This window comes from Mus pahari, chromosome 19 (genome assembly GCF_900095145.1).
Source record: "Mus pahari chromosome 19, PAHARI_EIJ_v1.1, whole genome shotgun sequence".
Classification (NCBI taxonomy): domain Eukaryota; kingdom Metazoa; phylum Chordata; class Mammalia; order Rodentia; family Muridae; genus Mus; species Mus pahari.
In genome coordinates this window covers 12131175-12145681 of record NC_034608.1, presented here as the reverse complement: position 1 = coordinate 12145681, position 14507 = coordinate 12131175, and the positions used below count along the sequence as shown (strand labels likewise).

Here is a 14507-nt window from a genome sequence, read left to right as displayed (position 1 = left end):
GTTGCTCGGGATTGAACTCAGGACCTCTGGAAGAGCAGCCAGTGCTTTTAACCTCTGAGCGATCTCTCCAGCCCATTTTGTTTCTGATTATGTACTCTGGGGTAATGGCCTTCGAGCTTCCTGGTCTCTTCTGTCTCTGGCTCCCACCTGGCCATATGAAGGCCCGTGCATCAGATTTTCTAGGCAGGATTTCACATAACCCAGGTGGGTGTTGAATCTGCCACATAGAGTTTGAATTCTTGATCCTCTTGTCTCTACCTCCTCAGTGCTGGGGTTACAGATGTGGGCCACATGCCTACTTTATGTGGCACTGGGAATGGAAGCCAGGGCTGTGTGCACATTAGGCAAACACTCTACCAACAGGAACATATCCCGTCCACTTTGTCTTTACAGCTACTGCGGTCTCAGGAATGCCCGGACACACTGCAGTCACTTAATGTCTACAGAATGTTTGCTCATAGATTAGTTAATGGAATGCTCACACAAACACAGATGAGGAAAAACAGTTACCACCAGCTGAGCAAGTAATCCCAGCATTGGGGAAGCTGAGGCAGGAGGATGGTAATGAGTTCAAGGCAGCTTGAGTTTTATAGATGAGACAAACTGAGTGATCTTCCTGAAGGCCATGACTGCTGAAGGGCCATGCTGGGCTGCACCTGCCTTTGCAGTGGTTAAGTCTGAGAGAGGCATTGTGGCGTGGCATAGAGCTGTTCCCTGCTTGCCCGTGGTGCCAGTCAGAGGTGGGGACGGTGCCATCACACTCTTCTCAGAGATTATTTATTTATTGGGTGCGTGGGGACAGGGAAGGGCACATGTGCCACAGTATGCTTATGGGAGTCGGAAGACAACTTGTAGGTGTCGGTTCTTTCTACTGTGTGGGTCTGGAGATTACACTTGGGCCATCAGGATTGGTGGCAAGCATCTCACCTGCTCTCTTTTTCAAATTTTTCCTTTCTCTTCTCTTTGTATTGAGAATTGAACTCAAGGCCTCACACATACTTGGCAAGTCATCTACCTCTGAGCCACACCCCAGCCCCTCCCTGGGGGATTCTAGGCAGGGGCTCTACCANNGAGCCACGCCCCAGCCCCTCCCTGGGGGATTCTAGGCAGGGGTTCTACCACTGAGCAATGCCCCTACCCTTTTTTGCCTTTTGAGATTGGGTCTCGCTTATTTGCTTGGACTGGTCTTGACCTCACTCTAGCACAAGCAAGCCTTGAATTTGTGATCCTCATGCCTCAGTCTCTTAAGCATCTGGTATAGAGTCATGTGCCCCCTAGGCCTGGTTTCAGAGCCTTTTCTGTTGTCACACTGTCATATTCAGTGGGTAGAAGCTGGGGTCTGCCCAGGCTAAGGATGGGCAGGAACTGTCTCAGCCCCCTTGGCAAGTGGCTGTTGGTGAGAAACTACACTACATTCCCAGTGACATAGGTAGAAACAAAGATTTGAAAGTACCCTCCAGGTCTTGCAAGCAGCTCCACATCAACTGAAGGTAGACATGAGCTTTGGTTAAGTCTTGCCATCTTCCTGGGAACAAGGGACAACTAGGTACCCTTCCTCATAATCTTGTAAGCACAAAGTAATTTCTCAGAAATTGGATGTGGGAACACACTGCTATCCCTGATCTTGGGGGTGGGGGTCAAGTCTCTTCTTTAAAAATCTAGGGGCTGAGTTGGAACTTGTGGCCCATCCCTTAAATCTCAGCACTCAGGAAGAGGCAAAACTACACAGCCAGGCCATCTCTCAAAACCAAACCAAACCCAAGGCTGGGTGTGTGTGCTGGCAGCAGACTCTCGGTACTGTTGGGTGCTGTCACTGTAGGATTTTAGAGTGAGTGTTTCATGTCCAGAACTGTCATCCCTCACAGTGTTGGGGCCCTGTGTAGGCAGAAGTATGTCTAACATATGCTTAGGTCTCTCTGCTTTTCTTAGATCAATGTGATATGTTGTTGACTGACTCACTGATGGACCAAGGGCAAGGCTTTCTAAGGGTCGCTGGTTCCCAGGGCTGGCAGACGAGGGCTCAGACAGCCAGGCCAGGCAGGACCACAGGTTTATTGGGGGCTGCACACACACACACACTCACAGCATCACACGACAATGGCACAGTTACTCAGGACATCACGGTGGCCTCTGCCATCCACGGAGGGCCCAGAGGCAGTGGGTTCTGGCCTCCTCCCCTGTGGCCTAGACCCCGCGGGGTACTTCCTCTGGGCCAGCTGAGGAAGGGAGGGGGCTGCTGGGGTGGGCCTCAGGCCTGGCAGGCAGGGGACGAGCAGGCAGGTTGGTCCAGCAGGCCGGGCTGGGCGGAGGCCCCCCTCACTCCAGGGACTGTAGCATCAGCAGCTGCTTCAGCACCTTCGTCTGGCTGGTCTCTCGGATTTCTCCTGCCAGGAACATCTCATCTACCACTGTGTAAACCTGGGCAGGAAGGGAGGAAGACAAAGCTGCAGTGAGGGAAGGGAGCCGAGGGTAGACCCTGAGCAGAGAAACAGCATGGGGGCGGGCAGGGTCACGCAGGTCTTTGGTGGCTCTGGGCACATTCCTACAGCCGCCTCTTGCCCACTTATCCACAAGCCTACCTTGTAAAAGTTGAACACCAGGTCCAGTTCACAGACGTTGTGGAAGTATTCATTTAACACCTGAGAGAAGGAGAGGAAGACCAGTGGTAAGAGACAGGGACAAGGCTGGCTCTGTGGCCATCAGTGCTGTGCTGTGCAAAACTGAATTTGAACCCTGTATCCCATGGTGAAGGGAGAACCAGCTCCCAAGCCTGTCCTCTGACTTCCTGTGCAAGCTGTGGCACGTGTGCCCGCATGAACACACAAGTCACAGACACCAGACACACATGGTAGTGGTGGTAATAATAATAATAATAATAATAATAATAATAATAATAATAATATGAAAGGAGACAGGCCGAGAGGCCTGGGATATAGTTTAGTGTCTGTCAAGCATTCACAAAGTCCTGGGTTCCATCTTCAGCACTGCATAAAACCTGCCTAGCACGTGGAAGGTAGGTGGAGGCAGGAATGTAAGGTCACCCCTGGCTACACAGCAAGTCTGAGGCCAGCTGGGGCTCTATGGGACCTGTCTCTAAAAAGGGGGTGGGGGGGGCGGATATGTGCAACTGGAGAGATGGCTCAGTGGTTAAGAACACAGGTTGTCCTTCTAGAGGACTCAAATGTAGTTTCCAGCACCCATATCAGGTGGCTCACAACGGCCTGCAAGTCCAACACCAGGAGGTCTAATGCCCAATGCCTTCTATGTCCTCAGGCACCTGCACACACACACACACACACACACACACACACACACACACACACACACACGCGCGCACATGCATGCATGCACAGTGGATGGAGGAAGAGACAGCCAGGCAGTTGTGTTGACTGTCATTGAGCACGGGGAAAGCTGAGGGGAGAACCTAGATCATGAGCGCCAGGCCATGCTGAGCTACGGGGGAAGACGTTGTCTCACACAAACAAGCCAGTTATCAAGAGGACAGACAGACAGAAACAGTGACGGAACCAGCGAGGATGGAACCGTTGGATGACAGACAACTGAAGACCTCAACTGTGACACCAAGAGAGGGGTCAGGAAGAGGGCTCAGCTGGTGCCAGTGCCTGCTGCCAAGCCTGCTGACCGAGTTCAAGCCCTGGAACCACAGGCTGGAAAGGCAACACCTGCACCATGTTATCTTCTGACCTACACACGCATGTGTGACCCATACACACACACACACACACACACACACACACACACACACACACACACACACANACACACACACACACACACACACACACACACACACACACACACACACACACCATGACTAGTCAAAGGTGGAGCCAGATAGAGGAGGCGCTAGGCTGGAGCAGATGAGAGAGGTGAGGAGGGAGAGGCAGATTAGAAAGACAGACCCATGCACACAGAGGGAGGCTGGGGGTGGGGTGGGAGGACAAACGGTCACCCCATCACTCCAGGGCCTCCTGGGTCGGCACCTGACTCACTTCTACGAAGTTGTGGATGGCCTCGAGATAGGCCAGATTGTTGTCGTTGACGTCCACGCAGATGCAGAAGTAGAGGCCGGCGTAACGTCGGTAGATGATCTTGAAGTTCCGGAACTGTGGGCAGAAAGGAGTCAGGACTGAGCTGGCAGAGGGGGGCAGATGCCAGCTGTTCCACTGTGTGTGAGCACAGGCTGCTCCTGCCTTGGGGAGGGGAGGGCAGGGCAGTAGTGACAGTCAGATTTGACTCATGGTCCAGCAGAGGGTCACTCACCCAGGCAGTGGGACGGAAATCCCCAGGGTTAGCACGACTGGATTTGGGGATTCAGGGTAGGGCCCTAATCCCTTTCATCCTGGGAGTCAGGGAGGTTTCCTGAAGGAGGGTGCTGAATTGAGAGCTGGAAGGCAATCAGGGGAGTTCCAGACACAGGGAACAGATTGTGAAGGAGCCAGGGCAGGGACTGTGACTAGGCCTGGTAGCAGTAGGGGGCTGCGGCAGGAGGATCACATGTTTGAAGAAAGTCCAGGCTATGTAGTGGGCCCTAACTCAATACAAAACAAAAATAAGCTTTAGCTTGTTTGTTTGTTTAGCATAGAATCTGCCATGTAGCCCAGGCTGAACTTGTACTGGCTATGTAGCTGAGAATGGCCTTCAACTTCTGATTCTCCTGCTTCCATGTCCCAAGTTCTGGAATTACAGACATGCAGCACTACACTTGGCTCAAAGTCTCAGGAGAGGAAGGCATTTCAGATCAGCCTGGGCAACACAAACAAACCAACCACAGAAGTTTCTTATTTTGGGGACTTTTGACTTTTACAGGTAATGGAAGCTCAACTGACACATGTAAACATTAGGATAATGCTCACATGGCCTACAGCGAGGCACACCTGTGCTGGGGTAGACTTAATACTGTGTGCATGGACACTAAGGAAAGACAAGAGACAGACAGGGGCTGGGGCATGGCTCAGAGGTGGAGCCCCTGCCTAGGATCCCCCAGTTAGGGGGCTGGGGCATGGCTCAGAGGTGGAGCCCCTGCCTAGTATGCATGAGGCTCTGTGTTCTGGTCTCAGCACAGTGAACAAACAAGAGGAGGAGTGTACAGTTAACACATATGGATGTGCACACTGGGATATGGCTGGTGTTTAGCCAAATCCAAGTTCTCTTTGGGATGAGTGTAGGGCACCCCCTGGTGGCAACTGAGGTGAATTACATAGTTTGTGGGTTCTGGAATTTATATTTTTTTCAGCTCAGTTCATTTTTTTTTTTTTTAAATATTATTCTGCTTGTTATTTATTTATTATGTGTAGAAACAAGGTTTCTCTATACAACTCTGGTTTGGAACTTTATATACAGACCATACTAACTTCAAATTTTTCTTGATCTTTCCACATCCTATTCCCAAGTGTGGGGTAAACCGTTAACCTCAGAGATAAAGACTGATAGTTAGGACTGGAGGTCAGCCAGGACTATAGAGTGAGACTGTCTAAACCGGGAGAAAAAGCTGGGTGGTGGTGGCACACACCTTTGGGAAGCAGAGGCAGGAAGATCTGACTTTGAGGCCAGCCTGGTCTACAGAGTGAGTTCCTGAAGAGCCAAGGCTACACAGAGAAACCCTATCTTGAAAAACTACACTTCCCCCCACCCCCCACTTCATCGCCATTCCCTAAAAAGAAAGGCTCATCCATAAAGTCTCTCACTCTGCAGCAAAGAGGCAGGCGTGGAGCCACGGGCTTTAATCCTGGTGCTGGAGGCTCACTGGAGTTTTCTGGCCTGTCAGGCTAAACTAACCAGTGAGCACCAGGCCTCAATGAGAGATCTTATCTCAAAACACAAGGTAGACAGCTCCTGCGGAATGACCCTCAAGGTTGACCTGTGGCCTCTGCACTCTGCCCTGCCACACACACAGACACACACAGGAATTCAGTGCCTATGTCACAGGCATGCACTGCGGTGTTAGGGTTACAGGCACGTACTACAATGCTAGAGTTGCAAGCATTCACTTTTCCTCAGTATCTATGTAGCCCATCTTGGACATAAACTCACCATGTAGTTGAGGGACCCTCCTGCCTCTGCCTCTCAAGAGTTGGATCAGCGGCAGACGCTCCCACCCATGTGATGTGGCTCTGGCTGCGAGCCCTGCACTTCATGCATTCTGGGTAAGCACTTTACTAACTGAGCCATATCCTCAGAAACTCTCTATGGAGACCAGGCTAGCCTTGAACTCAGAAATCTGCCTTCTACCTCCCGGGGGGTTGGGATTAAGGGTGTGAGCCATCAGTTCTAGTACCCACCAAGTTTCTTTCTTTCTTTCTTTCTTTCTTTCTTTCTTTCTTTCTTTCTTTCTTTCTTTTTTTTTTTTTAAAGATGTATTTACTTATTATATGTAAGTACACTGTAGCTATCTTCAGACACTCCAGAAGAGGGAGTCAGATCTTGTTACGGATGGTTTTGAGCCACCATGTAGTTGCTGGGATTTGAACTCTGGACCTTCGGGAGAGCAGTCGGGTGCTCTTGCTCACTGAGCCATCTCACCAGCCCCCCACCAAGTTTCTTAAAATTATTAGCAATGTCACTATTCATAGCTCAGAACTTAGCATGTGGCTGACTTCAAGTGGCATCTGTTCAATGTTATCTCAGTTCAAGGAAGCACTAGGGACACTATGAGACATGCTTCTCTAACAGGCTTAAAGTGCGATGGGGGTCCTGAGCTGTCCCTAGATGGTAAGGACCTGGGATGGCATGGTCTGTGCTTCTTCACTGCTCCAGAGAGTTCCTGAGTCGGGGTACCCAGGACATGCTGAAACCCCATTTCCATCCCCTCCCCAGTCTCTCTGTCCCAACACCTCTGTGGAATGAGAACAGACACCTCCCTCGTGCTTCTCGCCCCCAACCTGCTGTGTGTGTGTGTCTCTGTGTGCGTGTGTGTGTGTGTGTGTCTGTCTGTGTGTGTGTGTGTGTGCGTGTGTGTGTGTGTCTGTGTGTGTGTTATCTTGGAAGAACAAGCACCCCTCTGTGCCACACTGCACCACCTTGAGGGTCTCCTGCTCCTGCTCTTACTCCTGAAGGGGGACCCTAGTGAAGTGTGTGGTACAACTCTGTGATCCCAGCACCAAGGAGGCTGAGGCCGGAAGATTATGAGTTTGAAGCCAGCCCTGAGATGGATAGACCTGTGTTCCCCTGCACCCAGGTAGCTGAGGCAGGAGGATTGCTTCAAGTTCAAGGCAAGCCTGGACTACACGGTGACTTTCAGGCTAGCTTGGGCTGCAGAGACAACAAAGGCAAAACCAAGGTCATCTGAACATCTGGGTGACAGAGGCAGGAGAATCAGGAATTCAAAGCTACGCTCAGCTATAGACAGTCTGAGGCAGGCTGGAGGCACACAAGGCCGTTTCTAAAAATGCACAGAGAGACAACGAAAAGTCAACACTAAAACTACGCCCAGCAGATAGAGGCACTTTGCAAGCCTGGCCCCGATGTCCGTCCCTAGAGCTCACACAAAGGCGGAAGGAGAAAACGAGTCCACAAAGCTGTCCTCTGACCTCCACATGACATGCTCCCCCCAACAGTAAATAAGAATACCCAGATAGATGGGGGATCCTGGAAGCCTGGGCCAGCTCACGTGCCCTGCTCGAAGCCGTTCTGTGGCTCCGGCCACTAAGTGTGTCAGAAGGCCTCAGGACCTCAGCCAGGCGAGTCTCCTGCCTGCCCCTCCTGGAACTCTCCGCCCGGCTTATGCCTCAGGGCCTTTGCACCCGCCCGCTCCTCCCCCAGAGGCTTGGAATGTTCACTGCTTGGAAAACATCTACTCCCTCAGCCCTGCAGATCTTGGTTGAAAGTCACCTGAACGAACAGGGTTGTGGGTGTGTTGAGGCTTCAAACTCAACTCCCCATGCTTGTGTGTTCTGTACTCAATGAACCACATCCACAACCCTTGAAAGAGAAAAAGAGCTAAAAGCATGCGGAGTGGATTAATAGAGGAGTGGAGGTCACGGGCTGTTAGAACGGGGGAGGAGGAGGAGGTGCCGGGGAAGTAGGGGGCAGAAAGAGGCACGGGAAGGGTGTCAGTCACCTCCACAAAGTTGGTGTGCTTGGCATCCCTGACGGTGACCACGGCGTGCACCTCCTCGATCAGCTTCTGCTTCTCGTCATCATCGAACTGCATGTACCACTTGGCCAGGCGCGTCTTACCAGCCCGGTTCTGGATGAGGATGAATCGGATCTAGAGCAAGCAGGGGGGGAAATGAGAGATGCGGGCACACGGCTCAGGGTGGGCACCACGAGACATTCCACGGGAGAGATGTCGGGGCCCAGGCTCTCCCTGTGGCCAGCTCTCTAAGGCTACCTCCCTGGGACCCTGCTGCATCGCTCTGGACATGGGCTGCGACCCCCGCTTCCACTGAGTGACTGACCAAGTCCCAGGCTTCTGTTCATCTTCATCCATCCATCCATCCATCCATCCATCCATCCCTGAAGCCACTTCCTTACCCTCCAATCAAGTTTCCCAAGATGCTCCATCTTATCAGGGATGGGGGATCTCGCACAGTGCTGGGGAAGCACTGGAGGCCCATGTGAGCCAGGCAGGTGCTGAGCCACACCTCCGGCTGCTCACTGGGGGATTCTGGACAAGTGCTCTTACTGAGTCACGCCCCACTGGGGATGACAGGCACGGCCACTGAACAATAAGTTAGGAGCCATCTCACTGTTGGATACAGAAGCACTCAGGCATGAAGCAGAGCTCAGCTGTGTTTGGTTACTTGCATGCAGGTGCCATAGACCAGAAACATCAGACCTCTTGGAGGTAGTGTTCCAGGTGGCTGAGAGCCACGGCGATGTGGGTGCTGGGAACCAAACCTGGTTCCTCTGCAGGAGCAGTAGGTGCTCTTAAACTGCTGAGCCATCTCTACAGCCCTTGCTTTTCTGTTTTTTGTTTTGTTTTGTTTTTTTGTTTTTGTTTTTGTTTTAAAGACAGGGTCTCCCTATACAGCCTAGGTTTGCTAAGAACTTAGGGAAATCCTCCTGCCTCAGCCTCTCAACGTTCTGAGATTACAAGTGTGAGCCACTATGACTGGTTTTACTGATGCCTTGTGGAATCCCAACACCCTGGAGGCAGAGGCAGGAGAATTACTGTAAGAATGAGGCAAGCTTGGTTTACATACTGAGTTCCAGACTAGCCGAGGCTACATATCAAACCTGGTCTTAAAACAAAACAAAACAAGTCAGGCACTATGGACTCCCCCGTAGCCCATTCACGGCCGTGCTGCAGTCGCTGCTCGTTCTAGGTCCTGAACTCACTGTGTAGGCAAGCCTGTCCCGCCCATTCCCTGACTGCAGCGAATGCTACTGCACTTATGGGTCTGCATCACCCCATTTATTATTCTTCAGCTGATGGACAACCGGACAGCTTCCATCTCCGGGCTACAGTGAGAAATGGCATATAGGGCTCTATGTATATCCTTGTTTTTTGGCTAGCTACTTAGAGCAGAATTGCTGGGCTGTACGGAAACTGTCTATCCTCTCCGGGCAGCGTTAATGCGCTTCCCAGCATCTGGCAGTTGTTTGCTGGTGTGGAGGTCAGAGGATTTTGAGGGGGGGGCCATCTGCTCCTTCCCACCTTGGGTTCCTAGTAGTAAACTCAGGTTGCTGGGCCTCTGTGACAAGGGCTTTTTCCCTCTGAGACATTTCAACCCATGACCTTTGTTTGTGGCTACGGTGAATTCTGGGCTAGAACCTGGAACCTCACACCTTCCAGGCAGAGCAAGTGAGCCTTGACACTTAAATAACCAAACTGTTTGGGGTCTCAGTGTATTGTACCGGGAGCCGTAAACCATGAAAGAAAACCACCCACAGTGGGTCTGACTCAGACCACACACTCTGTGTTAGTCCGACTACCTTCTATCTGGCTCAGAACAAAGTCCCCAAAACACTAGGTCACCTGTCAGAGAGCAATTCTGAAAGCTGAGTAAGTCAGGTAGACTTGGTGGCACAGGCCTGTCATCCCAGCTTTTGGGGAGGCCGAGGCGAGAGGATCACAAGTTCAAGGCCTGCCTAGACAACTTGGCGAGACCCTGCCTGAAACAGGATGAATGGCAGTGATAGAGTGCCTTCTTAGGGTGCTCCAGGCCTGGGGCTCAATCCCCAGTGCGACAGGAAACAAAACAACCGAGTTAAAGCTACAAGCGCTCACCACAGTCCCCAGTGCCCACTGAGTCCTCAGTAAAACCAGCAATCGTGTGGCCTAGACCAGTGGTTTTCAACCTCCCTCATGCTGTTGGGGGTGACCCCCAACATAATGTGTTCGTTACCACTCATACCTGTAGGTTTGCTATTGTTACGGGTTGGTCTTAGGTGACCCTGTGATGGGGCGTTTGGCCCCCAGAGGGGGCATGACAGTTGACCCCCAGAGGGGGCATGACAGTTGACCCCCAGAGGGGACATGACAGTTGACCCCCAGAGGGGACAGTTGAGAACGGCTGCCCTAGATGCGTTCAATCAAGCAGCGGAGAGCACACACTCCGACCTAGAACACACCGCCGGACTCTCAGGCAGTGGCTTTATGCGGATGGGCAGATCCCTTAACCTCTGTGGGCCTCAGCTTCCCTTTCTGTGTAAGGGACACAATGGGATTCCCTCCTTCATCAGACCAGGGAACAGGGTTAACAACCATAAGAGGCGCAGCATGTGGCTACTCTATACTACACATCCTAAAGCCCTGACCTATAAGTAGCATTACAGAGTGTGTCCTGTTATTTCACTTTCAGAAACTCATGCCCCAGCCACCCAGTGATGCACATCTGTGATTGTGGCTACTGGGAAGGCTAAGGTGGGAAGGTTGGAGGTTCAAAGGCAGCCAGGGATATCTGCAAGATCCTGTCTCAAGGAGAAGAAACCAAACCAAACCAAACCAAACCAAACTGCTGGGGGGCTGGTTCAGTGGGTACAGGTTGACAAGCCCAAAGACCCGAGTGTGATCCCTAAGACCCACATGGTGGAAGGAGAGGACTGACTGGGCAAGTCACTTCTGACCTCTACAGACGTAAGGTAAAGTGAGAATAAAACACAGGAAAGACAGAGATGCAGGTCAGTGGCAGGAGATGTACTAGACTTACAACCATGTACAAGGCCCTGGGTTTCATCCTCAATACAAAAAAAGAAGAAAAAGAAAAGGAGAGAGAGAAGAGAAGAGAAGAGAAGAGAAGAGAAGAGAAGAGAAGAGAAGAGAAGAGAAGAGGAGAGAGCACAAGCACACAGAACAGAGGAAGAAAGAGGAGAGAAAGAAACCACAAGGCTGGACATTTAGCTGAAGGTAAAGTTCTCAAGCAGCATGCCCAAGAACCCGGGCTCAATCCTCTACTGGGGTTCAATCCTAGGTACTGAGGGGAAAAAATGAAAAAGGGGAAAATCAGGGCTTAAAGGTTCCCTGCTGGGAAGCCTAGTTTGGAGCCCTGTCTGTCCAGACATACATGCTCTTGCCCATTTTACAGATGATAAAGTGATCAATCCAGAAAACAGAGCTAGTTCCTCCAAGTCTTTACCCTGAGCCCTGGATTCTTTACTGGCCTCCATGGTCTTTCCTGAGCCTCATTCTTCCCTCAGCCTATCTGCCTTCTTCAATCTAAGCAGAAAACTGCGAACAGGATGTTACATGCCCCTTCCAAGAACTACTTCTGCTGAGCCAGGGAAACCCAGGAAGGGAAGGGGTGGGCGCAGGAGCAGAAGGGAAGAGCAGCTGGAAGCAAGGCTGAGTTAGGCCCTCTGTGTCCTACCCCATCCACCCCCAACCAATCAGTGAGAATTGTTCCACTCCTGGGAACACATCTGAGCAGCCCCTAGTGCCAATATCCATCCCTCTGCTGTACCAACTTCCATGGTAACCTCCAATCCCCCGACCCCGGCACCTCTGGCCCCCACTCCGTGAGGCTTCACCTGTCCTTCATTACAAGCACCCCTTCTCCCTTGTTACAGAGGTCGCATGGAACTAACTCACCTCCTGTTCTGACATCCCCCTCCCAAGTCTTCTTCTCCAAGTCCCTATCCAAAGAACTCTTAGTTCCAAAAAGCCCGGCTCGGAGGTGGAGTTTCCCCTAAATCCAGTGCTCAGCCCTTGCTCCCAAAGCGCCCCCCTCCTCAAATGTTACGACTCCAAGCCTACTCTGCAACCCGGACCTCTCCTCTGTGGAACATTCTGTTCAGCTGCTCCCCATTTTCTTCTAGAATCCACTTTCTACTGCTTCAGCCCTCTCTCTTTTTGCAGCAGCCTAACCCTAATCCTACAGGGATTGACTTCCGGCCTCCAGGGTCCTCTTCTCCCCCCTGGAGAGTGTCTTCTCCGGCCATATCTAACTTGCCCCAACACTAGCTCTCCTTAAAAGCAGCTCCTTCCTTCTCATGAGGAACCCTCCCTACCTTGTCTGGGGTAGCGTCTCTGGTTCTTTTCCATCGCCCCTTCCTCATCTCCATTATCTTCTCCTGCCTCTGTGGTTTCAAAACCAACCCCAAATGTCTCCCACCAAGGCAGTCCCTCCCCTGGACACTCTTTCCCCTCCAAATCCTTTTCTTGGAACCACAAGCACACCCCGCAGTACAGCATCGAGCCCCTGATCCCCATTCCTGACCCCAATTCCGAGAACCCGCGCCCGGCCCGGATCACCCGCCGCAGGAGGAAGCTTGTCAGCTCCAAACCGAAAACCCGGGGACCGTACGTGAACCCTCCCTCGGCCGGTCCCCGGTACGACGCTACCCCCGTTACCATGGCGACCCCTGTCTGGACCCCAGAGGCCCGGGTCCCGCTGTAACAGGGCGGCTCCGGCTCTGCTTGCAGTTGTGGGGCCCAGGGCTAGAACTGACTTCCGGCAGGAGAGCCCGCCTTCCTCCTCGGGCACGGCCCTCTGGGAGTTGTAGTTTAAACGCACGCGTTGGCAAGGGTGGCCCCGGTCTAGACGCCTTCCCAGCATGCTCTGCGGCTGCTCTTTTTCCTATCAAGAGAGCTAGCCACCAAACGCAAGTACCAAATGCATTGTGGATGACGGTATATGTATAAGGACAAGTTCCATAGGTTAAAAGTAGGCTGAGTGAGCGTTGCATTTCGGGAAATGTGGTTCTAGTGCTCCTCCATCCCAAAGCTACCCCCAAGGACATGCTGGGAATAGTAGTTTTTTTCTTTTGAATTTTGCTTTAAATTATAATATATAATGTGCTTTGATAATATTTCCCCATTACTATTAGCTTATTTCTTTCTCCTCCACCAAAACCCTTTCTTCCCCAAAGTGTTCCTTTTTTCATGTATTTTTTTCTTGCGGGGCGTGTGAATCACGGCATTGATCTGGGGTTGCAGATGTGAACGTTACTTACTTGGGCAAGGGCATCTTATCAGAATACACTACTGGGAATATGACTCTCTCACCCACTGCGACTGGTTTTTAATTTTTTGTTTATTTTATGTGTTTGAGTTCTTACCTGCACTCTGTAGATCAGGCTGATCTCGAACTCAGAAATCTGCCTGCCTCTGCCTCCCAAGTGCTGGGATTAAAGGCATGGGCCACCACCACTGAGTCGTCTCTCCAGCATCTCAATCCTTCCCCAACCTGTGGTAAATGCTGATGGGTCTAGTCTCCTACATGTCTTGAGCAGTAACTCACAGCTGCTGTAAGTTCTTTTGGCATCATGGCATCGTCTCTGTCACGTTCAGAAGGCATGTTTCACCCTTCCCTCCAATGTTTTTTTTTTTTTTTTTTCTTCTTTAAATTCAGAGTTTTAGGTATCCCGGACTGGCCTAGGACTAGCCTTGTAGGGGAGGATCAGTTGGAGTCCTGATCCTCCCAGCTTCTGCCGCCCAAGGGGCTACAGTATAGGCATATGCCACCCACCACACCAGTCTCAGGAAAAGTAGGTTACTTTATTTTACTTTTGAGACATGGTTTCTTATGTAGCCCTGGCTGTCTTGGAACTCACTCCGTAAACCAGGCTGGACTTGAACTCAAAGATATGCTTACTCAGATTTAAGGTATGCACCACTGATGCCCGGCAGAAATAGTCTTAAACAGGAAATTACACTGTGGACCTAAAAATGTACCTAAGTGCCTTTCTATGCTTGTTCAGTGCTTTATTTAGTTGAGCTTAGGGATGTAGGTTTTCTCATAAATATAACTACATACATACATAAAATAAAGATAGGAATGGGGCTAGACACAGTGTCTATACATCCATGGAAGTGTACTGTTGTGGATTGAGGCTATCCTGTACTATATAGGGACTCTCTGGCTAGCCTCAACTACAGAGTCAGACTTTGCCTCAAAATTCTAAAACCTGCACCAGGCAAATAGGTCAGTGAATAAAGATAACTGCTGCCTGACGATGACCTGCTGCTGCCTGACGATGACCTGTGTTCAATCACTAGAGCCTGTGGGGAAGGAGAGAGCTCTCTCCAGTTGTCCTCTGACTTACACACACACACAATCTCTCTCTCTCTCTCTCTCTCTCTCTCTCTCTCTCTCTCTCTC

At 51.2% G+C, this 14507-nt stretch overlaps 1 protein-coding gene across 1 annotated transcript; it reads right to left on the bottom strand.

Moving 5' to 3' along the window:
* Positions 1-2032: 2032 nt before the first annotated feature.
* Positions 2033-12876, bottom strand: Ap2s1 (adaptor related protein complex 2 subunit sigma 1). The gene is made up of 5 exons (XM_021219302.2): positions 12758-12876; positions 8081-8230; positions 4014-4127; positions 2580-2639; positions 2033-2418 (listed from the first exon to the last, which is right to left on the bottom strand). Exons 1-5 carry the CDS (start codon positions 12758-12760, stop codon positions 2317-2319), a joined length of 429 nt encoding a protein of 142 aa, XP_021074961.1. The 5' UTR covers positions 12761-12876; the 3' UTR covers positions 2033-2316.
* Positions 12877-14507: the final 1631 nt, after the last annotated feature.

Coding starts and splice junctions, on each gene's coding strand:
- Ap2s1 (XM_021219302.2), bottom strand. Junction 4,128..8,080: donor AGCACACCAACTTTGTGGAG/GTGACTGACACC, acceptor TTCTGCCCACAG/TTCCGGAACTTCAAGATCAT. Junction 2,419..2,579: donor TGGTGTTCAACTTTTACAAG/GTAGGCTTGTGG, acceptor CTTCCTGCCCAG/GTTTACACAGTGGTAGATGA.